General features: G+C 52.3%; 1 protein-coding gene across 3 annotated transcripts in view; it reads left to right on the top strand.

The window, feature by feature from the left end:
• Positions 1–24,880, top strand: part of SH3RF3 (SH3 domain containing ring finger 3) — a 159,845-nt gene that overhangs the window by 125,918 nt on the left and 9,047 nt on the right. For all 3 annotated transcript variants that reach the window (XR_009739385.1, XM_061432504.1, XM_061432503.1), the window contains one exon: positions 5,368–5,678. Coding sequence is in view for 2 of the 3 variants with exons in the window: in XM_061432504.1 (XP_061288488.1) it covers positions 5,368–5,678 (311 nt within the window). In the remaining variant the exon portion in view is untranslated. The remainder of the gene's footprint in view (positions 1–5,367; positions 5,679–24,880) is intronic.

Raw genomic sequence — 24,880 nt, 5'->3', positions numbered from 1 at the left:
GGGAGCAGATCGGGCTGTTTCTCTTCCACTGGGTCAAGGAACGTCAGTTTTTATTCTGTGGGCAGCAGGGCTCCTAAGAGGATTTAAAATAATAGATATAACCAGATTTTTATATGTAAGGGAGAAAGCTAGATTTCTGCTTATGGCCAAGATAAAGCAATGAGGTCAGGATTTACTTTCCCACCGGAAACAACTGAAAAAAACAAGGAATATATAAAACAGTGGTTGTGAGACACTGGATACTAGAAGACCAAGGATGGTGATCCATGAGACATGAGAACACAGAGGAAGGTCCTAGCTCACCTCCTGGGGAGAAGGCCAGGTGTCAGCACAGGGAGAGCACGGGGCCAGTCCAGAAGGCTCCCTGGGTGGGGGTATGGAGATGAGGGTCTGGATGACCGAGCTCCAGAGTGTGCAGTGTCCCTGGCTCAGGACACTGAGAACTGATGGGCAGGCATGTGAGGGACCATGTGGGCCAAGAGCACAAGGACTCTGCTGGGAAGTGCCTGTTCCCACCAGCCGGCTCCCAGGACACCAGCCACCATGCAGAGGAGCTCACCTGGCTGGGGCAGCCGCACCCCGCCCACCTGTGTCTGATGGCAATAATGAAGCACCAGGCATGCAGAAGAGCAGGGAGAACACGCCCCACAGAGATGAGATCAACCAACCAGTCGTCAAAGCTGACCCAGAACAAAGATGCTAAAAAAGATGTCATAATTGTATTTCATATGCTCAAAAAGGTAAGTAGAAACATGGAAGATACTTTAAAGACTGAAATCAAGCTTCTAAAAATAACTACACAGTGTGAGATCAAGAATACACACTGGATGGCATTAATGGCAGATTAAACATTGCTTAGAAAATAGTAGTGAACTTGAAGATCTAGCAGTAGAAACTATGAAACAAAGAGACAAGAGAATTTTTTAAAATGAACAGAGCATCAGTGAGCAGCAGGACAATTTCAAGTTGCCAAATATATTTTTAATTGAAGTCCCCAAAGTAAAGGAGACAAGGGTGGGACAGAAAAATGAGTTGAATAAATAATGACCAAAATTGTTCTAAATTTGATAAAAGCTGTAAACTCATGGATCAGTGACACTCAGGGACTCCCAAGCACAAGGCACATGAAGAAAACTACAACAAGGCAAAGTATGATCAAATGGTTCAAAATCTGTGATGAAGACAACCTTGAAAGTCGCAATAAAGAAAAGATACATAGTGTAGGAAGAAAATAAGGGCGACAGTAGATTTCTTGTCAGGAACACTACAAGTGAGAAGACAGTGGAAAACCTAACAAGTCCCCAAAGAAATGCATCTGTCAAGTTAGGATTCTACACCCAACAAATGTCTCTCATAAATGAAAGCAAAATAAAGAATTATTCAGACACAGTGAAGTTAAAAAGATGTCATCACACACCATGAAAAATGTCAAACAGTAGTCTTTAGAAAGAAGGAAAAACATACCAGGTGGAAACAGGCATCTACACAAAGGTTACAGAACACAAGGTCAACATACAAAAGTCAATTTTGTTTCTCTATGCCAGGAATGATTTTTGGAAATTGGCATTTTAAAAATGATACCAATTTTGATAGCATTAAAAACATAAATTACTTAGGATTAAATCTGATAAAAGATGAGTAAGACTTGAACACTCCAAAATATTGCAAATTAAAGAAAGAAATTAAGGAAGTCTTAAATATTTACAGAGATATACTTTATTTAGGAGTAAGAAAACTTAATGTTGTCAAGGTGTTTATTCTCCAAAAACTGACCTATGGAGTCAGTGGAGTGCCAATCAAGATCTAACCCAATTTTTTGGTAGAACCTGATAATCTGCTACCTAGATTCATATAGGCATGCAGAGGACCTTGGTCAAAAAAACAAGTTGAAAGCTAACACTGATTTTAAGACACATTGTAAAGCCGCATTTCTTCACGCCAGGCTTCAACAGTACGTGCACTATGAACTTCCAGATGTTCAAGCTGGATTTAGAAAAGCCAGAAGAACCAGAGATCAAATTGCCAACATCTGTTGGATCATCGAAGAAGCAAAAGAGTTCCAGAAAAACATCTAACTCTGCTTTATTGACTATGCCAAAGCCTTTGACTATGTGGATCACAACAAACTGTGGAAAATTCTTCAAGAGATGGGAATACCAGACCACCTGACTTGCCTCCTGAGAAATCTGTGTGCAGGTCAAGAAGCAAGTTAGAACTGGACGTGGAACAACAGACTGGTTCCAAATAGAAAAAGGAGTACGTCAAGGCTGTATATTGTCACCCTGCTTTTTTAACTTATATGCAGAGTACATCATGAGAAATGCTGGACTGGATGAAGCATAAGCTGGAATCAAGATTGCCAGGAGAAATAGCAATAACCTCAAATATGCAGATGACACCACCCTTATGGCAGAAAGCAAAGAGGAACTAAAGAGCCTCTTGATGAAAGTGAAAGAGGAGAGTGAAAAAGTTTGCTTAAAATTCAACATTCAGAAAAGATCATGGCATCTGGACCCATCACTTCATGGCAAATAGATGGGAGAACAATGGAAACAGCAACAGACTTTATTTGGGGGGGCTACAAAATCACTGCAGATGGTGACTTCAGCCATGAAATTAAAAGACGCTTGCTCCTTGGAAGAAAAACTATGACCAACATAGACAGCATATTAAAAAGTAAAGACATTGCTTTGCCAACAAAGGTCCATCTAGTCAAAGCTGTGGTTTTTCCAGTGGTCATGTATGGATGTGAGAGTTGGACTATAAAGAAAGGTGAGTGCTGAAGAATTGATGCTTTTGAAATGTGGTGTTGGAGAAGACTCTTGAGAGTCCCTTTCCATCCTAAAGGAAATTAGTCCTGAATATTCATTGGAAGGACTGATGCTGAAACTGAAACTCCAATACTTTGGCCACCTGATATGAAGAGCCGACTCATGGGAAAAGACCCTGATGCTGGGAAAGATTGAAGGCAGGAGGAAAAGCAGATGACAGAGAATGACACTGACTCGATGGACATGAGTTTGAGTAAGCTCCGGGAGTTGGTGATAAACAGGGAAACCTTGTATTTTGCAGTCCATGGGGTCGCAAAGAGTCAGACACGACTGAGTGACTGAACTGAACTGGACTGATAAAGCCGCAGTCATCAGTGTGGTATTGGTGTGAAGACAAATGACTGGATCAATAAGTGTTTTTTCTGAAAACATAAAAGTGTCCATTAATTTGATGAGAGAGGAGTCACAGTTGCTCTTGTCCAGATAACATGATAGAAGAATGGGGTGAGAAGCGGTGTTTCTGGTATGGAAGTGAGTTGAGACTCCTGGAAGAATGAATCATGTGGGACTCCTGCCCCTTGTTCTCGTCACAGAGAGCATGGTTAATTCTGATACTTCAAGAAGCAATTGTGTGGATGTAAACAAAGGGACACAAAAGAGTTGACGTGCTGACCTCCTGGGCTCCGGGATGAAGCTGATGGTGTTGGCTGACTCTCACCTCCTGCAGAAGACCGACAGACGGCCCCTTGAGGACGTCTAAGGACGAAGGCCATGCTGAGGGTGGTCAGTACTGAACCCCTTGCTGGGGGTGGTCAGTACTGAGCCCCCTCCTAGGGGTGGTCAGTACTGAGCCCTTCTTGGGCATGCTCTGTACTGAGACCCCTCCTGGAGTAGGGGAGGGAATGGAGCTCCACCTGGACTTGGAGGTGAGTCTAGCTCTGGCCTGAGGGTGGGGTTAGCTACAGGAGGGGGCAGAATGACGGACAGGAGAAACTGAGTGCATGCCCTGGGCCTGGAGGCTGAGGGGTTGTGTCCAGACAGAGATGGCCCTGAAGTTGTGGAATTTCCAGCATCTGCTCCTCCATGTGACAGGACATGATGGCCTGAGAGTGAGGGAAGGACAGAGGTGACAATAAGCAGATCATCTTTCACTCACTTGCTTTCTGTAAAGCGCCCACTGAACCCAGTCCTGGGAAGCGGAGTGGACCTGTGAGAGCCGGCAGGATTCAGGGGCCCAGAGTTACTGAGATGATGGGTTAGAGAAGTGGGGGGCAGACTGAGAGCAATGGCATGTCCACAGTCTTTCCTCCAGCAGCCCACATCTACTGTGGTGTCGCAGACCAGCAGGCTTAGGCGGTAACAGGCGCACATTTGGGTCCTGCCAGGCGGGCGACTGAGGGCCCATGGACTCTCACCCTCGTACCAGCTGTGGAGTGAGCCCCACCTCTCTTTGGAAATGTTCTTTTCTTCTCCAGTGCTTTAGTTCTGTGAAATCTGTACAGGTGTTTTAGCCGAGTTCTCTTTTCTCAGACACAAATATTCTGAAACAATTTTATTCAGCACTTACTATGTGCCAGGCATCATTCCAGCTGTTTGGAACATGTTAGTGAATGAAACATGAAGGTCCCACCATGCAGAGCTTACACTGGGGTAGGGAGGTGGATGGTGAGCCTTCATCGGTGATCATGGCTGGTGCTTAGCCAGCTCGACCACTGGGTATGGGAGCCAGGGGCTGGGCCGTAACTTCCAGTTCCAGGTGGAGACCGCCCAGCCACACTGTCCAGAGATCCCCTCACATTCAGTGGTGCCTGGTAACCCAGGGCCTCCCCAGGCTTCTTCCAGGCTCCTCCACAGTGTCCACTAAAAAAAATACGCACAACCTAAAAGCTGAGAGTTAGGTTTTATTCAGTAGGAATGTTAGGACTCGAGCCCAGGAGACAGCATCTCAGGTGACCCCAAGAGTGCTTTGAGGAGGTAGGGGAGGAGGCAGGCTACATATGAGTTTGCAGGGAGAGGCAGGTAATCTAAATATTAAAATATTACAGTTAATTAAGAGAAAACTATATCTCTCACATGAAGAGATTTAGTGATCCTCTATGTATGGGAAAATTCAAGCGTCCAGGCTTGCTGAAATCATTTCTTTCATATGCACATAGCTATCTGGGGCCAATCCTGCTTTCTTTATTGTTCACAAACTAATTCCTTGTTCACCGTCAAAGAAGGCGAATGTAAAGGTGTGGCCGCCTCTCACATCCCCCCAGCTCCTCAGTGCTTACAGGAGAGGAAGCAGCTGATGGCTTCCAAATAGCTGGCTTTGTTTCACCTGGGCTCAGAAATGTGCATTTGGAAAAGGCTGTTTACTGGTAGAGCTTAAAGCAGGAAACATTTCATTTCACTAGGGGCTTCAAGTCTAGAAGGGTTGAACAGGATGTTTGTAAAACCAGAGTATACTGGTTCATCACCGGCAGACAACTGCAGTTCAGACTGTAGGAACCTGGGAAGGGCCAAGGCGAGGAGGTCGGCAGAGGTGTGCGGGCAGGAGGGATTGCCGGCTGCAGAATGACCTTCCCCCGCCCTCTCCACCCCTCTCTCCTAGCTGCCCACCCGGCCCAGGTCCAGGGCCGGCCGACCGCCACGGTGTCGCCCCTGCGCACTCAGAACTCCCCGTCTCGCCTGCCCGCCGGCCTCAGGCCCCCCGCCTTGGGGTCCCCGCAGCACAGCCCCCAGCCAGTGACGCAGTGCCCCCGGCCAGCCATCCCGCTCGCCTCGGCAGCCTCAGCCGTCACCCCTCCCAACGTCAGCGCTGCCAACCTCAACGGGGAGGCCGGAGGGGGCCCCGCCAGTGGCCTGACCGCATCCAGCCCCACCAGCGCGGGAGGCAGACCAGATGAGAGGAAAAACGAGAAGGTAAGTGCCAAGTGGGTGGTCCTACTTCTTTGGCATCAGACACCATTTGGGGAGGGCTAGCCAAGCCCAGCGTGCTCATGTACATCAAAAAAAAAAACAAAAAAAACACCCCCTTCTCAAGACGCTTGAGTTCCTTCTGCGGGAAAGTCACGGTGAACTACTCGCTCTGCTGGGATTAGACACTTACTGCCAGGTGTCAGGACGTCTAATAACACGTCCACAGACCTCTCGTGCATGTGAGCAGTTGCCATCCTCCCCTCAGTGTTCTGTCCATGGGCAGCGCACACTAGGGCGGCGCAGGGCACAGGCCAGGCTCGGGTGCCGGCCTCCTCTTCAGTGGGGCTGGCCCTCAGCTCTTCCCCAGCAGTGAGGAAAGTGGGCTTATTTCAGAAAGAAACTGAGTCTGGGGAGCTGGCTTCAGTCACCATCAGCTAGCGGTCAGCTGAGCCAAGACGGGAGTCCAGATTTCTATGTCAGTGCCGCAGATGGAACTATAATTCAGACCACACGTGTAATTTGCAGTCTTCCTGTAGCCACATTGTGGAAAGTTAAAAATAAGATAAAAAGTGAAATTCATTTTAATGGTGTAATCTACTAGACCCAATATCCAAAAATGTTGTCATTTCAGCATGGGATCTGTATAAAAAAATCGTTGATGAGTCATTTTACCTTTCTTCACTTTTGGTCTTTCAGGGCAAGTGAGACGTGTCCAGTGGTCAGGCCACTGTGCTGCCCAGGCTGTGCTGGACGGCGGGCCCAATCCCCAGCAGGGGTCACTCCCTTTATTGGCCTCGCTGTCCAGGTGGCTTTTTCTCATGCTGTTGGCTCTGCTACAGCCTGGGGTGTTTTTTTTTTTCTTTCTCTCTCTGGTGCACGCTTTTTAAAAATACTTATTCACATATTTGCGCTGCCCTTGTGGCTCAGATGGTAAAGAATTCTCCTGCAATGTGGAGAGAGTGGGAGACCTGAGTTCAGTCCCTGGGTTGAAAAGATTCCCCTGGAGAAGAGAATGGCTACTCACTCCAATATTCTGGCCTAGAGAATTCCTTGGACAGAGGAGCCTGGCAGGCTGCAGTCCATGGGGTCCCAAAGACTGGGATACAACTGAATGAGCTTTCACTTTAGGGGCTTCCCTTATGGCTCAGCTGGTAAAGAATCCACCTACAATATGGGAGACCTGGGTTCTCTCCAGGGAAGAGCCCCTGGAGAAGGGAAAGGCTACCCACTCCAGTATTCTGGCCTGGAGGATTCCATGGACTATACAATCCATGAGGTTGCATAGAGTTGGACATGACTGAGCGATTTGCACTTCATTCACATATTTATGGCTTTGAGGGATCTTAGTTGCGGCACTCAGGATCTTCGATCTCCACTGTGGCATGTGGGAGGGATCTAGTTCCCTGACCAGGGATGGATCCCAGGCCCCCTGCATTGGGAGTGTGGAGTCTTATCCGCTGGACCACCAGGGAGGTCCCTGTGGATGTTTTCAGACCCTTCAGTATGAAACCAGCTTTGATTTGAGCATGCCCCTCAAGTAGACAGCATGCTCTCTGGTCCCTTGGGGGCAACACCTGATCCAGATGGTGAGGCTGTCTGCCTAGACCCCAGAGGGTGGTGAGAACGGGGAGCAGAACACCTGTCAGTCAGAGGAGGCCTCCTGGCAGCCTCAGCTGAGCAAAGGCCAAAGAAAGTAGCCAGGGGAAGCAGCCCAAGAGCCGCCAGGAGGCCCCAGGTGGGAGAAGCATGGGGGTCAGACCTGACCAGGGGCGCTCACGTGCCCCCCTCCCCTGCATCCACTCCAAGGTTGACTGCTGGCTCCGGCCAGCACTGTCCGTGGCCCCAGCATGCTGAGGGTCCTTCTGGTGACCCATGTTTGAAAGGACCCTCAGGAGTCACGAGACCAGCTTAGTGGATTTGGACCAATGTATTTTTAGATGGAACAGGACACGCAGCGGGTCGGCAGGCCCAGCACACAGGAGGGTCAGCATGTGTGGGGGTTGGTTGCTATTTGTGCTAAGTCCTGATTTAAAACTTACTTCAGAAACCTCAGAGCCCTGACTGACCCTGGAGGTGCCTCATGCATAGCGGGCATCTGGTGATGTTTGTTGATTAAAGAGAGTTGGAAAAACTGCCGGTAAAGTTCCCCCCGCATGACTTGTAGAAAATTCTTTACTTTATGGGCCAGAATAAAGTTAACTTTCCCCTGGTCGATGAGGGGTATTTCCTTGATGTTTCCCCTGGTATTTCCTTTTCACAGAGTAATAGAGTCTGGGAACCTGAAAGAACTTCCCAAGATCTTCACATTAAACTGTTCATTCTTGATGACCCTCCTAGGTTCAGAGATGCTGAGGCACTTTCCTAGGATCACAGAGCACTGGCTGTGGGGCCAGGCTGAGGACTCTGGTCTCCAGGCTGTCCGGTCCTAGTCCACTGACTTGTGGTAGCCTCCCCTCCCCATGAGACCGTGACTGCTGATGTTTTTGGCTCGTGCAGGACTTGGAGGGCAAGAAGTCTAGGGTAACTGCTGGCAGGAGGTCCTGAGGTCAGCCCAGAAGAGGGGACTGTGAGCCTGGGGCATCTGCCTTCTGGTTGTACATGACTCAAGTACAGCCAGAAGGGGTCCCATGAGAGTGAACCATCTGACCACGCAGAAGGTGTGGCCTCCGTGGGCTAAGCCTTTGGGGGTGGATTTGGGCTGATGGAGGCCAGTGGCTTTCCTGGTGGCTCAGACGTTAAAGCTTCTGCCTGCAATGTGGGAGACCAGGGTTCCATCCCTGGGTCAGAAGATCCTCTGGAGAAGGAAATGGCAACCCATTCCAATATTCTTGCCTATATAATCCCATGGACAGAGGAGCCTGGTAGGTTGTAGTCCGTGGGGTCACAAAGAGTCAGACACGACTGAACGACTTCACATGGTTCCGTGGTTGGGCCAATGACCAGGGCAGAGCAGGTGGGCCTGCTTACTGTAGGGACCTCATGGTGTAGGGACCAGTTTGCAGGTGAACTGTCCTTTATTAACCACAGCCCCGGATTAAAATTGTGTGTATATATGATGTGAGGGGGGCTTCCCTGGTAACTCAGCTGGTAAAGAATCCTCCTGCAATGTAGGAGACCCAGGTTCGATTCCTGGGTCGGGAAGATCCTCTGAGGGATAGGCTAGCCACTCCAATATTCTTCGGCTTCCCTGGTGGCTCAGATGGTAAAGAATCCGCCTGCAAAGCGGGAGACCTGGGTTCGATCCCTGGGTTGGGAAGAGGAGGGCACGGCAACCCACTCTAGTATTCTTGCCTAGAGAATCCCCATGGACAGAGGAGCCTGGCAGGCTACAGTCCATGAGGTCTCAAAGAGTTGAACAAAACTGAGCAACCAAGTACACCACACATGATGGGAAGGATACAATGACATGTTTAATGAAAACTCAGGAATGTACAATCTGAAGAAATCTTGAAGATGAGGCTTTTTTTTTAGGAATTGTCCCTGGACTTTTTTTTTAAAGATTTTTTATTTTTGGCTGTGCTGGGTCTTCATTGCTGCATGGGCTTTTCTCTAGTTGCAGTGAATGGGGGCTTCTCTCTAGTTGTGGTGTGCAGGCTTCTCATTGCAGTGGCTTCTCTTGCGGCAGAGGACAGGCTCCAGGGTATTCAGGCTTCAGTGCTTGTGGCACGTGTGCTCAGTAGTTGCGATTCCCTGGCTCTAGAGCACAGGCTCCATAGTTGTGCACACAGGCTTAGTTGCTCTTGACGTGTAGAGTCTTCCCAGACCAGAGATGGAACATGAGTATCCTGCATTGGCAGGCAGATTCTTTACCACTGAGCCACCAAGGGAAGCACCAAAGTTGAAGCTCTTAAACAACCAGGCACCTTTTCCTAAAGTGAAGAACCACTGGTTTGTGAATTTATTTCCCCCATTGGGCATCCATGCGCCAAGCAAGCCGCTGCCCATGCTGTTTCTAAGATGTAGATTAGGAGGAGGGTTTTGTCGGCTCTGTAACCAGTGTATCGGTTGTTGCCAAAGTGTTTTCATTTTCAAGACAGGCCCTGGCTTTCTGTTCCAATGCCCCTAGCCCTGCCAGCCCCACCAGCAGGACACGGGGAGGCATCCTGCAGACATCATACCCAGTGGGGGAGTGGACTGGGTCTGACCTCACCAGGACTGGCATCCCCTGCAGGCCCTAACATCACACTGACCTCTGCGGGGAGGATAGGCCCACACCCTGCTCTCGATCAGCGCTGCATCCCCAGTGGGGCTCAATTATGCAGGAAACTCACTGAGCACACAGCCCAGGAGGCACATTCTCAAGGGCTTCAGGAACCCTGTCCACCCCACGAATGAGTTGCTGAGGAGTCCGGCGGTCATCTGGCCCCCACAGGCCATGGAGACCTGCGTCCTCCCTGGGACATGCATGCTGGGCAGTCCTGCCTGCTGCAGTGCTGGAGTTGGTGCCCTGGCAGGCGGAGGGCCCTTTGCTGACTGCCCCAGGCCTCTGGAGGCCTCATGACCTCAGCCCTTCACCTCAGCTCCCTACAGCTGGACTGCTGGTGGGAGGAGGCGGGCTGGTGTGAGGCAGGTGAGTGGTCCTCGGGCAGACAGCGAGCCCATCCTGAAAGCACACATCCCCACTGTCAGAACAGTGAGGCTTTACAGGCAACTTACTACTGGAGAGAACGTGCCATCAGAGCGTTCCTCCCCCGGTGACATGGGTAGGTTGTAGACCCTGAGTAGGACAGTCCAGGCCCCTCTGGTCTGTGGAGAGCTCAGAGGCAGCCTGGGACCTTCTCCTCTGCACTCTCCCAGGAGGGCCTGGCCAACCTCCAGGCCTCCCTCTGAGGCCCCTGGCCCTTGTCCTGGGCTGAGCCTCAGTCCACCAACTTCTGGGCCTCAGCTCTGTGTGGTGCTGATGAGCTTTCAGGGCATGATGCACACCTGTGGGGCCAAGGCCAGGCATCTGGTAACCCCTAGGAGTAAGGCCAGGCCTTGGTGCTCAGCCAGTGCCCATGCCCTCTCCTCGGGCCTGTTGGTCAGCTTCTCCTGCTGGGTGCCCAGGACATCAGGGTGGCGGGCAGGAGCCAAAACTACTTACTACACAGCGAGTGGAGCTTGAATTTGGAGAAGGAGGGCCCAGATGAATGGATGTGTGTGAAAGGGGTGGAGTCTCACATCACTGCCCCCGTAGGGGCTCCAGGGGCTTCCCCTGCTTGATTCCTGCATCAGTGAGGTAGCAGCATGGCATCTGCCACCATGGGGTTTGGAAGGAGGAAGTGCTCATTCGTGCTTTGTTGTTCCGTCACTCAGTCGTGTCTGGCTCTTTGCAACCCCATGGACTGCAGCATATCAGGCCTCTCTGTCCTTCACTATCTCCCAGAGTTTGCTCAGATTCATGTCCATTGAGCCAGTGATGCCATCCAACCATCTCATCCTCTGTCGTCCCCTTCTCTTGCTTTCAATCTTTCCCAACATCAGGGTCTTTTCCCATGAGTCGGCTCTTCACATCAGGTGGCCTAAGTACTGGAGTTTCAGCTTCAGCATCAGTCCTTCCAATGAATATTCAGGGTTGATTTCCTTTAGAACTGACTGGCTTGATCTCCTTACATACATGCTTAGCATAGGTATTTGGACGAAAGTATTAGGAACCATTATTAGGTATCTGACAGTTCACTGAAGGCCAGATCCCATAAGAATCGTGGGTTAGATATAGATGCACAGCTTCTATTCCTGAGGCTCCTGAGGAAAGATTAAAAGGGGATTTGATTTTGCAGTTTCAGAAAAAGGACACCTAACGTTGCCAAACCAAGAGATGCTGCCTACTTGAAATGAACCTGGGCCGGTTGGCATTCTGTTTGTGAAACAGTACTTGTTCATCTCCACACTGGAGGCTCCATTTCCTGTGCCACCAAGAAACACGGGTGTAAAGGGGTTTTTAAGGTCTTAGTTTCACACCTGACATTTAGCCTGAAGGATGGATGACACCCAAGAAAACTATTCCAGTCAGAAGTTGGGTTTTTGCTGCAAAACATTAAACCAAAATTCATTTTTTCAGAGTGTTGAAGTTTTTTTTTTTTTTTAGCTGTCCTGGGCCTTTGTTGCTTCAGGCTTTCTCTAGTTGCTGTGGGTGGGAGCTACTCTCCGTTGTGGTGCTCAGGCTTCTCGTTGTGGTGACTTCTCATTGCAGAGCACAGGCTTCTAGGTGTTCGGGCTTCAGTAGTTGTGGCAAATGGGCTTAATTGCCCCAGGGCATGTGGGATCCTTCCAGGCCAGGGATTGAACCTGTGTCCCTTGGATTGGCAGGCAGATTCTCAACCACTGGACCACAAGAGAAGTCCCCCAAATTCATTTTTAAAATAGCAATAAACTCTACAAATGGAAAAGAATTTGTGACTCCGTCTAGTCAAGGCTATGGTTTTTCCAGTGGTCATGTATGGATGTAAGAGTTGGACTGTGAAGAAAGCTGAGCGCTAAAGAATTGATGCTTTTGAAGTGTGGTGTTGGAGAAGACTCTTGAGAGTCCCTTGGACTGCAAGGAGATCCAACCAGTCCATTCTGAAGGAGATCAGCCCTGGGATTTCTTTGGAAGGAATGCTGCTAAAGCTGAAACTCCAATACTTTGGCCACCTCATGCGAAGAGTCGACTCATTGGAAAAGACTCTGATGCTGGGAGGGATTGGGGGCAGGAGGAGAAGGGGACAACAGAGGATGAGATGGCTGGATGGCATCACTGACTGGATGGACGTGAGTCTGAGTGAACTCCGGGAGTTGGTGATGGACAGGGAGGCCTAGCGTGCTGCGATTCATGGGGTCACAAAGAGTTGGACACGACTGAGCGACTGAACTGAACTGAACTGAAGTTTCCCAGGAGGGCAAATGTTACTGTAACTAATCAGGATGGCAGAGATTTGACACCTGAACATCCAGGGCAGCCAGGACAGCTGGCTGATGGTACAAAAGGTGGACATCCAAGTACATCCGAGTGGCCGTGGGCCATGGGCCCAAGAGATGCAACCTCAGCTAGAATTATCTGGTACAGAATTCCAGCCCAGCACTAGTGCTGTCTTCTGAGACCACTGTGTCCTCATCAGACGTGGGAGACTTTTTTTCCAGTCCTTCATGCCCAGGGAGTCTCAGCTGATGGAATCAGTTCAAGAGAAAAACTTGGGCACAGCCCATAAACCAAAGGTAGTGCCCACAGGAGACCAGGCCAGCAGGTGGCCCTCAGGAACTGCAGTGCCTTCCCGTCTTGTCACACACGCCATCGTGCGGGCAGCTGTGTGGAGGCAGGGGCAGCATCCCCACCTTGGGACAGGACAGGAGCTGTAGACCTGCACTTCCCTCCAGGGCGAGGTCACTGTGGGGGCAGGCTTGACTGTTACGGGCTTGTATTTCCTTCCGGGCCACATCTTAATAAATTACAAGACATGTTCGCCTGTGGCATGGGAATGAAGCACATTCATCTTTTTAGAGGATTCACTCTCTTTCCAACCATATCTCAAGTAGAACTGATGGGTCAATTTAAAGAAAATGTTATCACTTCATGGTCTCTTTGTAAGACTAGCAGTTGTGGCTGCGTTTCTGGCTGCATCCACTGTCTTCTAATGTCTTTGCTTTTTATCACCTTAGACAAGTCCTGGAAATTTCTGTTTAATGCTAAGATGGGAAAAAGTGAAAAAGCTGGCTTAAAACTCAACATTCAGAAAACTAAGATCATGCCATCCAGTCCCATCACTTCATGGCAAATAGATGGGGAGACAATAGAAACACTGACAGACTTACTTTCTTGGGCTCCAGAATCACTGCGGTTGGTGATTGCAGCCATGAAATTAAAAGACGCTTTGCTCCTTGGAAGAAAAGCTATGACCAGCCTAGACAGCGTATTAAAAAGCAGAGACATTTATTTGCTGACAAAGGTCTGTCTAGTTAAAGCTATGGTTTTTCCAGTAGTCATGTATGGGGGTGAGAGTTGGACCATAAAGAAGGGTGAGTGCCGAAGAATTGATGTTTTCGAACTATAGTGCTGGAGAAGACTCTTGAGAGTCCCTTGGACTGCAAGGAGATTAAACCAGTCAATCCTAAAGGAAATCAACTCTGAATATTCACTGGAAGGACTGATGATGAAGCTGAAGCTCCAATATTTTGGCCACATGCGGCGAAGAGCTGACTAATTGGAAAAGATCCTAATTCTGGGAAAGATAGAAGCCAGGAGGAGAAGGGGGCGACAGAGGATGAGATAGTTGGATAGCATCACTGACTCAATGGACATGAGTTTGAGCAAGCTCCAGAAGATGGTGAAGAAAGCCTGGCGTGCTGCAGTCCATGGGGTCACAAAGAGTCGGACATGCCTGAGCAACCGAACAAAGATGGGAATAATGTCTTCTGCTGATTACAAAAGCCTTTCTTCATTATTGGTTTGTTCAATCAGGGTTCCACAGAGAAGCAGAGTGAATAGAGAGAGGTGCATTTATGCACCTCAGGGCCTGGGTTAATGCTCATCTGAGGGACTGGGTCCTGTGATGATCATGGAGGCTGGAAGCCGAAGACCTTGGTGCCGACAGGCTGAGAGAGGTTGGGGATCAAGATGCTATCTGGAGGCAGAAGGTCTTTCCCAGGAAACCTTGCTTGTTCCCTCGGCACGTGACCGCTGGCACCGGCCACTTGGCCATCAAGGCCCATGCTGCAAGGAGCCTGCTTTCCTGAGGCCCCAGCTTGTGGAGTTGACCACATCTGGACACACCTTCCCCACAGCATCCAGACGAGGGGCTGACCACTGGCCCCACAGCCTGGCCAACCTGCCACACAAAGCACCCATCATGGTGTACCCTGTTAGCTGGGCCCTGAGCCCAACTCTGACCCAGCCTCGTCTCTGAGTAAAGACAGCGAAGGGGCTTGCTTCTGCTGATGTGAGATCACTGTGCTGTGAGCCACTGGGATGAGCTAATCCCCACAGGGGGATGGCGAGTCCTCCATGATGTTCGTGTTTCTCCATGGTGTCTTGTAACTGCAAGCCCGAGGTGTAAAGTCAGCACTGCTGATGTTCTGTGATGAGGAATGGGAGAGTGAACAATCAACAGTATTTTATAGGTACACACACACGGCTGCATTCCTAACAGAACAAGGAAATCTCTGTGCCGACCACAGCCCTCGTGTCTGTAACTGCCTCTCCTACCACCCGCTCCGTTGCCCCTTTGCCTCCAGCGAGCAACTCAGCTGCCGTGGTTCTGATCTGGGGACTCAGGGCTCCATGCTGAAGGGTCTGGGCCATCAGCTGTCCTGCCTGGGTGGGCTGTTGTCATTTCCCAATGACCCTGAGCATAGGGCATGGTGACACTGAGATGCCCCAAGGGGTCTCCTGGATCCAGACTCACTGGATCTTCAAGAGGTCACTGCACCACTCTGTCAGGCTGCCTGCTTGTGGACAGTGAGGGGCAGGGTGAGACCAGTGAATTCCACGAACAGGGGCCCATTGTCATGCTTGATTTTTTTCCAGAAGCATTGCTATGTAGAGTATCGGAGTATCGTGATGCTGGGTAAGGTATTCCCTGAGTCCATAGACAGGAGTTTTGGCAGAAGCATTGTATGTGGGGAAGGAGCCATGAGTCCAGAATAAGTGACTCTTTCAGTGGGAACTAAAAGCTGCCCCATCTGCGGTAGAAGTGGTCCCTTTTAATCAGCCTGCCGCCAGGGGGCACTCATCGCCCAGAGGGCAGGGCGTATTGGGGGCTCAGTGCTGGTCTCTGGCAGACTGGGCAGTTGGCAGTGGCTGCAGCCAGGAAGCGCTGGTGGGAGGACACCTGTGATATTGAGCCCACACGTCACCTCTGTCCCTACCACCATGGTCACTTTGATAGGACTGGCTGGGGAGAGAGCTGACTGGTGGCCACAGGATGGGTCATGAGCCCCTCCTCGCTGAGGTCACCTTGGGAGCATACACACGGGACACAAGTTATGTTCGTGTTTTCTGCCCATTCAGAGAAGGCTGTCACGTGACATGAGAAAGCCACTTGTGTGGAAAACAAGGCTAGGGCTTATCTACAAGACCTGTGCCTGTTTTTATGTAGAAACCTTATTCCTTATTGAGTGTGTAGGGGGGGGAGGGAGGTGGGGGTGCCCATATTCCGTGAAGATGAGAGGCAGAGCTAGTATTTAAAGGGTTAGGCTGAGCAGAGAGCTCCTGGTCGCTGCTGGTGGGAATATTAGTAGAAGACGATACACATGCTCTGGAAGAGAGCCCAGTGGTTCCTAGAGACATGAACCCAGCCACTCAGTCCTGAAGGTCTTCCTAGGAGAGAGGGAATCTCATGCCCCATGGGCTCCAGAATGAGTGTGCAGAGCAGCTTCGTTTGTGACGACTCCTAGTATGACACAGCACAGAGGTCAGGCGGCTGTCGGGGGGACAGGCGTGTCTGGTGCATGGACCAGGGACAGCAGAGCAGTATAGGGAGGAGGTGCCGGGCCACACTGCAACAGAGCGTCATTAGAGCCAGGGCGGGAAAAGGACACAGACTCGTGACACCGTTTCTGTTGGTGGTTGTCACACCAGCCTGTCCGGGCAGTGAGCAAGCCCAGAACCGCTTCTGGTCAGTGGAGCAGAGCCCCCCTGGAGTGGAAAGACCCGTCTCGGCAGGCTGACAGCACCCCTACCAGAGGGTCCAGGGACCTAATCACAGAACGAAAATGAGCTTCCCTGCTCATCAGTGAAGGAGGAGTCTGATGGGGGGTCTGCAGGACCCAGAACCCGCGGCAGTGTGCCTCACACACTCACACCCCTACAGGGCCCCCTCCCCAGAGACTGACTCCCCCGTGACCAGAAATCCTGGCAGCACCTCATCAATCCTTGTTTTTCAGAACTCACCCTTTGCTTCACTGCATACCTGGGCTGCCCTCAGCCACCCGTGTGCTCTTTGATCCACTGACACAAGAATCTTTGTGAGCGCTTACTCGGCGGCGAGCCCTGGCTTGTGCCCGGGCTCAGAGCTGAGCAAGCGGGTGCTCCGTAGGGCGCCCTGGAACCCGGAGGCAGGGCCCATCAAGGGGCAGTAGGGAGACATGCAGGGGAGTTGCAGGCGGCTCCTCAGCCTCCTGTGCAGAGAAGCCTGCCTTCCAGCCAGAGAGACACTCGTAGTTTGTGAAGGACACTGGCACCTCCCTCCTCTGTGCCGATGGCAAGAAAACACTGCTGCTGAGGCGAGACTGGAGAACAACAAGGTCCATCCCAGGGAGAGATGTGGGCTTTGTGGCCCCCCTCTGTGCTGGTCTGAGTCTCTGCCCCAGGGCACACACTGGGAGAGGGTCCAGAGCCTCTGCTTTCGGCACCCCTAGTAGAAACAGCCCCAGGAGTCAAGTCGTGGAAGATAAACTCACCCACAACCCATAGGCAGCCCTCCCTGCCCTTTGGTGTAAGCAGCTCTAGTTAAGCCTTTCCCACATCCTCCTGCCAGGACTGCTCACGAGGTGGACTCTGAGGCCCTCCCTCCGTCTGCGAGGCAGCCGCCTCTTCCCTATTAGATCAGCAGCTCAGAGAGGAGCCACGAGGGGCTCCTGATGACCTGAGTTCACTGGGGTCCTGACACCTCGAGTTCTTCCAAATTTCTGTCCTTTCCTAATCATTCTAATGTGATGATGACAAGCAGGCATGTGCATGTGGTGGCAGCTCTTTAGAGTTTAGGAGCAGAAGAGCCCAGTCAGGCCCTTCTCAGGGAGGAGCAGCCAGGCCAGGGTCTGGGATTTGCAGGGCTGAGGCCGACCACGCTGAGCTGGTGCCCAGGGGATGTCACCTGACATTGCCTGCAAACAGCTGTGCTAAGAAGGACAGGAGTCCAGGAAGACAACTCCGGTGTCCCTGAGAGCTGGCAGGGCTGGTTGTCAGTGCTAGTGGAAATAACAGCTTAGATCCCTACCTGAGCCTCCAAGATCCTGCATCCCGCTGACAGAGCCCCTCCAGTGTGGACAGCCCCTCCCCTGTGGTGACCGTCCTGCTGCCGTTTTTCTGGTTGGATGAGGTAGTTTCTACCCATCTGTTTTGTTTAAAAAATTTTTCAGAAGTACCTGCACTTGGCACACCTGAGTAGATAAGGATGTGTTTGATCTTCCTTGTTCCATTCCAGAACTTCTGGAGGATACCAGCTTTTGCAGAGATTTCATCTGAATGCATTTCATTTAATCTAATATTTTGTGGTGGCCCCACACTTGTTCTACAGAAAACAAGCAGAAGCCTGTTGGAAACGTACTTTCAAGGCAAGGTTGTCCTGGTGGAGGAAGCCAAGAGCGGCTCAGACACTAGAGCCAGAGGGCTGTTCTGGCTTCACGCCTCTGCCATCTGGCCTCTGGCCTGACCTCCTCAGAAGCAATCTTAAAGACATTAGTGTTGAGCTATAAATTCTGCCGAGTTAACAGGCCTTCCTGCATCAGGGTGAGAAGAGAAAGGAGCAGGTCAGAACGCTGAGTCCAGGGAAAGCTGTAATGCAGTGAAAGCTCAGCGTTTTAACCCTCCCTCATCTCACTGCGTTCTGCCCAGTGACTTCTTGCCTAGGGACAAGGGTACCGCCCAGAGGCCTGGTCTGGCCCCGATCCAGAGCCAGGCTCCTGTGGGAACTTCCCTGGTGCAGGCACCACTGCCCATGGGCCTGGGTTACAGCACAAATTCAACCAGTGGTCCATGTAGGGGAGGGGGTAAAAAAATAACATACAGAGGCTGAAAACCTGAAGGCGTGCAAGTGGACAGAGTGGATGAGAGAGAAACAAGCTCTCCCAGAAAGGAATGCTCACCAAGGGCCAGGGATGGGCTGCGAGTAGAGCTGGAGGGAAGGGATAGAGGGACTGCGCTCCCAGGGAGAGGAGAGGGATGTGCACGCCCAGCCCAGCCCACCACCCCCTCCCCAACAGCCCCGCTGCCCAGAGAGAACCTGAGGGAGCCACTCTGGGAGGCCTTGGGACCCCACCTCTCACTGGGGCTTGCCCGCTGTCTCACCCGCAGACTGCTCTCTCCTGGGGTGTCTCCTGTTGGGGGAAGACGTTTCTCTCCCCTTCTGGGTGCTTCTGGCAGATTTAAGAACTAAATGAGGTGTATCAATAGGAGGATATCGAAGTTGAATAACACGTGCATGTGGGAGAGGCCCAGGAAAAGTGAATCACCAGAATGGGGGAGGCCTCACCTTGAACACCATCTCTGCTCAGGACACAGGAGGATGTTGGTGATGGTGGAGGGGGTGGGGTTCAGAACTCATAGAAGAGGAAAGAGTTTCACATGGAGATGGGAAAGCAGGTGCTTGCTGAATGCGGGACCAGGCAGCACCCTGGACACAGAGTGGCGTCTTAACAGACCGACCACAGGCTCTGCCCTGTATACACACCTAGCCTCACTGCCATCGCCCAGGGAAGCCCCTTCTGGGAGCTGCCCTCTACCCACCTGCTCCTCGGCATTAGGGGAGGCTCCTCCTGAGTCTTCTGATTCTTAAAAAGAATCATAAACAGCTTATGGTATTTTATATATATATAAAATCATAAAAGGGCTTCCCTGGTAGCTGCTAAGTCACTTCAGTCGCATCCGACTCTGTGCAACCCCACAGACGGCAGCCCACCAGGCTCCCCCGTCCCTGGGATTCTCCAGGCAAGAACACTGGAGTGGGTTGCCATTTCCTTCTCCGATGCATGAAAGTGAAAAGTGAAAGTGAAGTTGCTCAGTCGTGTCCGACCCTCAGCGATCCCATGGACTGCAGCCTACCAGGCTCCTTCATCCATGGGGTTTTCCAGGCAAGAGTACTGGAGTGGGGTGCCATTGCCTTCTCTGTTCCCTGGTAGCTTAGATAGTAAAGAATCTGCCTGCAATGTGGGAGATCTGAGTTCAGTCCCTGGGTTGGGAAGATCCCCTGGGGAAGGTAACGGCTACCCACTCCAGTATTCTGGCCTGGAGAATTCCACAGACTGTATAGTCCACGGGGTTGCAAAGAGTAGAACATGACTGAACAACTTTCACTTTCACTTCACATGCCAGAGAGATGGGACTTGGGGCAGCACACACAGTCCCCTCACTCCTAACGACCGTCTGTGCAGCCCAATCCCACCAGCGCAGCCGCCCTTCTCCTGGGGGCACTGTGTCCCATCCCCCCGGAGCAGCCCGATTGTTTGGGTCAGTCCACAGAGATGCGGTCCTGGGTGGGGCGCCCCTGGATTTCTAGAGGAACCTTCTTTGCCTCTGTTTGGACTCATCACCTTAGATTTGGGGTGTGGCTCCCACTTGGGATGAATAAAGTGAGGCTGGCAGGATGGCAGTTTTCAGAGCCTGCGGGTGTTCAGAGACACAGGTCCAGAGGGGCTTGGCTGCCTAGAATATGTACTAGTCAACCCATGGATGCCAGACTCCCAGCCGCTCCTTGGGGTAGTGGGTGCGGGGCCCCTGGCCATTCAGAGTGGGGACCCAGCCTGGAAACTGCAGGACTTCCCAGAGCCCAGGAAGTACCTCAGTTCCGACCCATGAGGCCCTGCCCTCACTCGTGACTGAAGAACCCTGTGACCCTCCCAGGGCCCACCCAGCTGCCCCATTTCGGCAGCAGAGGGGCAGCACCCCTCCCCAAGTCCCTCTCCATGGCTCTCCAAGGGCTTCTGGGTCATTCTGTCTCCATCTCCTCATCCCCTGGGGAGACCCATGCAATGGAGTCGTCAGCCCCCAGCTTCCCAGAGCTGCTCCAAGCTGGTCACGTCAGCCCTCAGGTTGCAGAACCGAGGGTGGGGGTGATTGGGATGCAAGAGTAGCCCTGAGTGCAGAAGGCCGTAGCCAGCATCTGCCTCGGGCTGCTTTAGGGGAGGGACAGGCAGACGCCGGGAGCCTGACACCCGAGCAGTCCTGCGCTGTCAGCCAGGGGGCCTCGCCTCGTAGGACGTGGGGCAGCCGGTCAGAGCTTCACAGCCACCGCCTTTCACCTCGTCGTTTCTCAGCTGAATTAAACCATAGCTTCTTATCCCTGGTGAAGGGTGTGACCTGCTTTGAGAAGCTACCTGCGCCCAGCCTGGCAAGTCCAGTGGCTTCAGAGAACCCAGGAAGCACCTCTCTTCAGAGCCGTAAGGCCCTTCACAGCCCAGCAGGTGACACTCCTGTTGGGGAAAGACATTCAGGCCTTCTCCTTCCTGTTCTGGCTCTGCTCACAGCCCCTGCAGCTCAGCACAGGGAAGGGCCCCCCTCCGCCACACATGTCACCACAGCCTGTGGGAAGCACAGCGTCAACACTTGCATCCTGTGAGGACTGCTGTCGAAGAGACGAGGTCCTGGCACTGTTCCTCTGGCTGAGCGTGGCATTTCCATGCCCAGAGAGTGAGATGCAGCCGTGGAGAGACACCCGTGTGTCATTGGGTGGACTGGTGGCCTCAGAAAGAGGTCTCCAGCCTGCTCTGGTAACCATGGTGACGAGAGGGTGGTGGGGACAGCAGGCAAATGTCTGGCATGTCTTATTTCATCTGGTCCCCAGGCAGCTCTCAGGAGCAGGGACTGTCGTCACCCCCACTTCACAGGTGAGGAAACGAGGCCCAGGGGCACCTGCTGGGAGGAGTGCCAGGTGGCATGGCCCTTGCCCTCACCCTCTCATGTTGGGCCCCAGCCTGGCTTTGCACCCTGGGGCCCTTGGGGCAGGCGCATGTGCACAGGCCTCCTGCCTTCGCGGAGCCCTGGCCACGGTGTCTCCTTCCCTGTGCTGGCCTTTGTGACACCACCTGGTGCAATGACAGCGTCCTGGGCTACACAGCAGAGGTGGGACCACCAGGGTCCAATCCCGAGTTCAGGGCCCTCACAGGGTGCTGACACCCCAGGGGTTCAGGCCACCCAGTCCTGGCCCTGGGAGGCTGTGACGGTGAGGAGTGGGAGATGTCAGCACTTGCTCGTCTGATGGGCCAGGGGGCACAGGGAGGTAACCCAGCCCCCCACCCAGACCTGCTGAGCTAGAGCTCAACATAGCACCCAGGTTTCCTGCTATGGAGGCTGCTAGCTGGTCCATATCACGCCATGGCCCTCACTGAACATGGGGTATCTCTGGGACAGCAAGGTACGCAGGACATTGTTGCAGTGTGTGGTTACCTGCAGTGCTGGGGGCCATGTGTGGGGGAGGCCCAAGGCTGGCAGGAGAAGGTGGGGTTCGGTCCCAGGAGCTCCAGGACCTGAGGCAGGTTTGGGCCGGGTCAGCCGTGGCCGTATGATTGTGCTCAGGACACTGGCTGGAGACCCGGTGGGTCAGCAAACACTGAGTAAGGCCCTGAGGTGCAAGGCAGTAACGCCTGGAGGGTGAAGGGAGAGCAAACTCCCCCACCCTCGCTCATCCTGCTCCAGCAGTTATGGAACAGGCAGTGTTGGGGTCAGAGAGTGGCTGGGATCCTGCATCCAGACTGCTAGCTCCCCTCCAATCCCACTGCCCCTGCCTCCAGCACCGCCCAGTGTCCACCAAGCGACTCCAGCCTCTCAACCAGGCCCCCGAGGAGCCATCCACCGTGTTGCTCTTCTCACAGGCCCCATGCTCCCCCCTCCCCACCTCCTGGCTTCTCACCTGGACCTGCCCAGTTGGCTGGCAACCAGCCCAGCTTTCAGGCCACCCCAACCCCACTCCTCCAAAACCACCTCCCTTCCCATCCACGGAACAACAGAAGTTCTCTCCGGTACATCATGTCTAGAATCCTGCATGCGGAGCAACTTTTACAAGTTTTGCTTTCATTATGTTTCGTCTCAAATTAAGAAGAAACAACATTTGACATAATAAGTCAGAAAATATCAAAATGTGTAATAAAATGAATTATCGCCGAGCCCCTCCTGCACCTGCTCTCCTGAGCCAACATCAGCCATCTGGGGGACTAGATCTGCGCTTCCCCGATGGCAGCGATGCCCCCAGGCCACTGAGGGTGGACTCAATCGGAACATGGTCCATGACCCTTGATCCATGACCCTGAACTCCTGTCTCAGCTCGTAGAAATGTCCTTTTGGGCACCTGGCAGAGTGCACGTGTGTGGCTCTGTCTGTGCCCTGTGCTTGGAGGTGGTGGGAAGAGCCTGCCCTACCCACAAGTGCGTTTGGTTCTGCAGGTTGAGGTTTTCCTAGGGGGTCGGGGCTGAGCCTTGCAGACCAAACTATGTACATATCAGTGCTGCCCACCACACCTGCCCAGCATCCAGTGTGTGCCCACCAGCAGCTTTAAATGTCCTGTGAACAGAACACAGGGTAAATCTGTGTGAGAGAAGTGGGGCCATCTAACCCCGTGGATTAATGAGGAAGATGTGGCACTCAGGTCTACTTCGTTTAATTAAATGAATTGACTCCCTAAAAAAATTAATGTCACATTTTATAAATCAAATTCTGTTCTCTTTGACTTCTTTTAATTTCAGAGATAATTTTCCATAATTTTAACTGACTTTTAATTGGCAGCAGTTCTTCATTTAAGCTTTAAATTTCTTTTTCCTTTGGCCAAGTTTTTGCATTAACGTTCTAAGGAACAAACCCTCTAGGGACAGAAGCTATCATTTTATTATTTTTAAGATGTTTTGCGGTTCTCCTGTAATGAATGTATATCTCTTTTATAATACTGGTTTCCGGGTGATTCTTTGCTAGCAGGCTACGGCTTTATCTCAGGTTGTGTGTGTGCGGTGTGTGTGAGTGCATGCGTGTTTGTCTTTCTAATGTTCCCCTGGGCTCTTCTCTGATGTGCTGACCCAGGTGTGGACCTCGACAGCCTGGCTCTACCTGTCCCTTTGCCTGCTGTGCCTGGCATGGCTGCCGTGCCCACTGAGCCCCTATCCTACGGTGGCCCTTGCCACCCAGTTGGCAGGTGCAGGTGGTGGGAGCCCGACACAGGGCTGGCAGCCCTACTGGTAGGCCTGGCGACCTGCTCTACTGGGAAGGCTGTGGCTTTGCCAAGAAACCTCCAAGAGGCCTTGCCCACTTGCCCTGGGCCTGTCCTAACTGTGTCTCCTTCGCCTTGATTTTATATGGAGCAGCAGCCAGAGCTCTGAGCTGGGTGAGACCTAGCAATGGGCACAGTCAGACCTCACCAGGGATCGAGAGACCCTCCCCCTGGTCGCTGGCAGGTCTCATGCAGGCCCCTCCCCACTGGGCATGCAGGTTCTGGCTAACTCACCCAGCAGGACTCTCTGGCTATGATGCCACCAACAACCCAGCTCATGCCTGGAGCCTTTGTCCCTGCCCTGGTGCCCATGTGGTCCAGTGGCCCCACCAGGGTTTGTTGGTGAGTGTCCAGAATTCAGTCCCTGTGCTCTGAGAACCTGGCTGGCCCAGCAGAGCAGCAGGAAGGGCAGTCAGCCCTCAGCTCCATGGGGTGCAGGCTGAGCCAGTGATGTGAACCTCCTCCTGTCATGGATGGCACCATGGGGCCACTGGCAGGCCTGGGGACCCATCACATGGATCTTAATTTTATTCACCTGTGCGTGCACACACATGCACACAGACACACATGCATACATGTGCGCACATACATACATATGCCCATGTACATGCATACACATACTGATACAGTCACACATAAGCACACACATTCACAATAGGCACAGACATTCACGCAGAGGCTCGGACATTCACACAGGCACACACATATACTGTTAGATTACTTTTAGAGTTTTCATCTCCAGATCCCACTTGACCACTTGATAGCCAGTGGGTTTCTGCCAGAGACCCCGCAGCGTTTGGGGGTCTGTTGCCAGCCTGTCTCCCTTTCCAGAGCCCCCAAGTGAGTTCCAAGGACCCTCTGTGCACCTGAGCCGATGCCCTACCCCTGCTGGTCTCAGTTAGGAGGCTGTCATCCTGGGAGTCCCTTCCTCTGCGTGGTGGCCTCAGGAACGTGGCTACTTGGAGGGTGGCAACACCTCCGAGCCAGCTGCATAGCGCCCCCTGGTGGCTAACTGACCAAAGCTCTCCTGAATGTGTCCCATGCTCATCTCTGTGGATACTAATCAAGGCTGCCCTGTGCCACATTTCCCCCATGCCTGCTCCCCTCCAGGCTGGGGCTTGCCCATGCCAGCCGTGGTGTGCATTCAGGGCATCAGCTCCAATCCTTTCCATCAGTACCAGTGCTTGGAGTAGAGAAAAACCTTCAGATTTGTTCATACTAAAATGTTATTGACTTACTTTGAGGCACACACCCCTGCTAAGTGTGCTTTATGGCAATTTCAGCACCACTGACTCCCCAACAGCTTGGGTGGAAAAAAGAGTCCCCATTGGGCCACTGTGGGGTCCA

The sequence above is a fragment of the Bos javanicus genome, chromosome 11 (assembly GCF_032452875.1).
Source record: "Bos javanicus breed banteng chromosome 11, ARS-OSU_banteng_1.0, whole genome shotgun sequence".
Taxonomy (NCBI): Eukaryota; Metazoa; Chordata; class Mammalia; order Artiodactyla; family Bovidae; genus Bos; species Bos javanicus.
The sequence above is the reverse complement of the archived record's forward strand: the minus strand, read 5'-3'. Positions and strand labels throughout refer to the sequence as shown.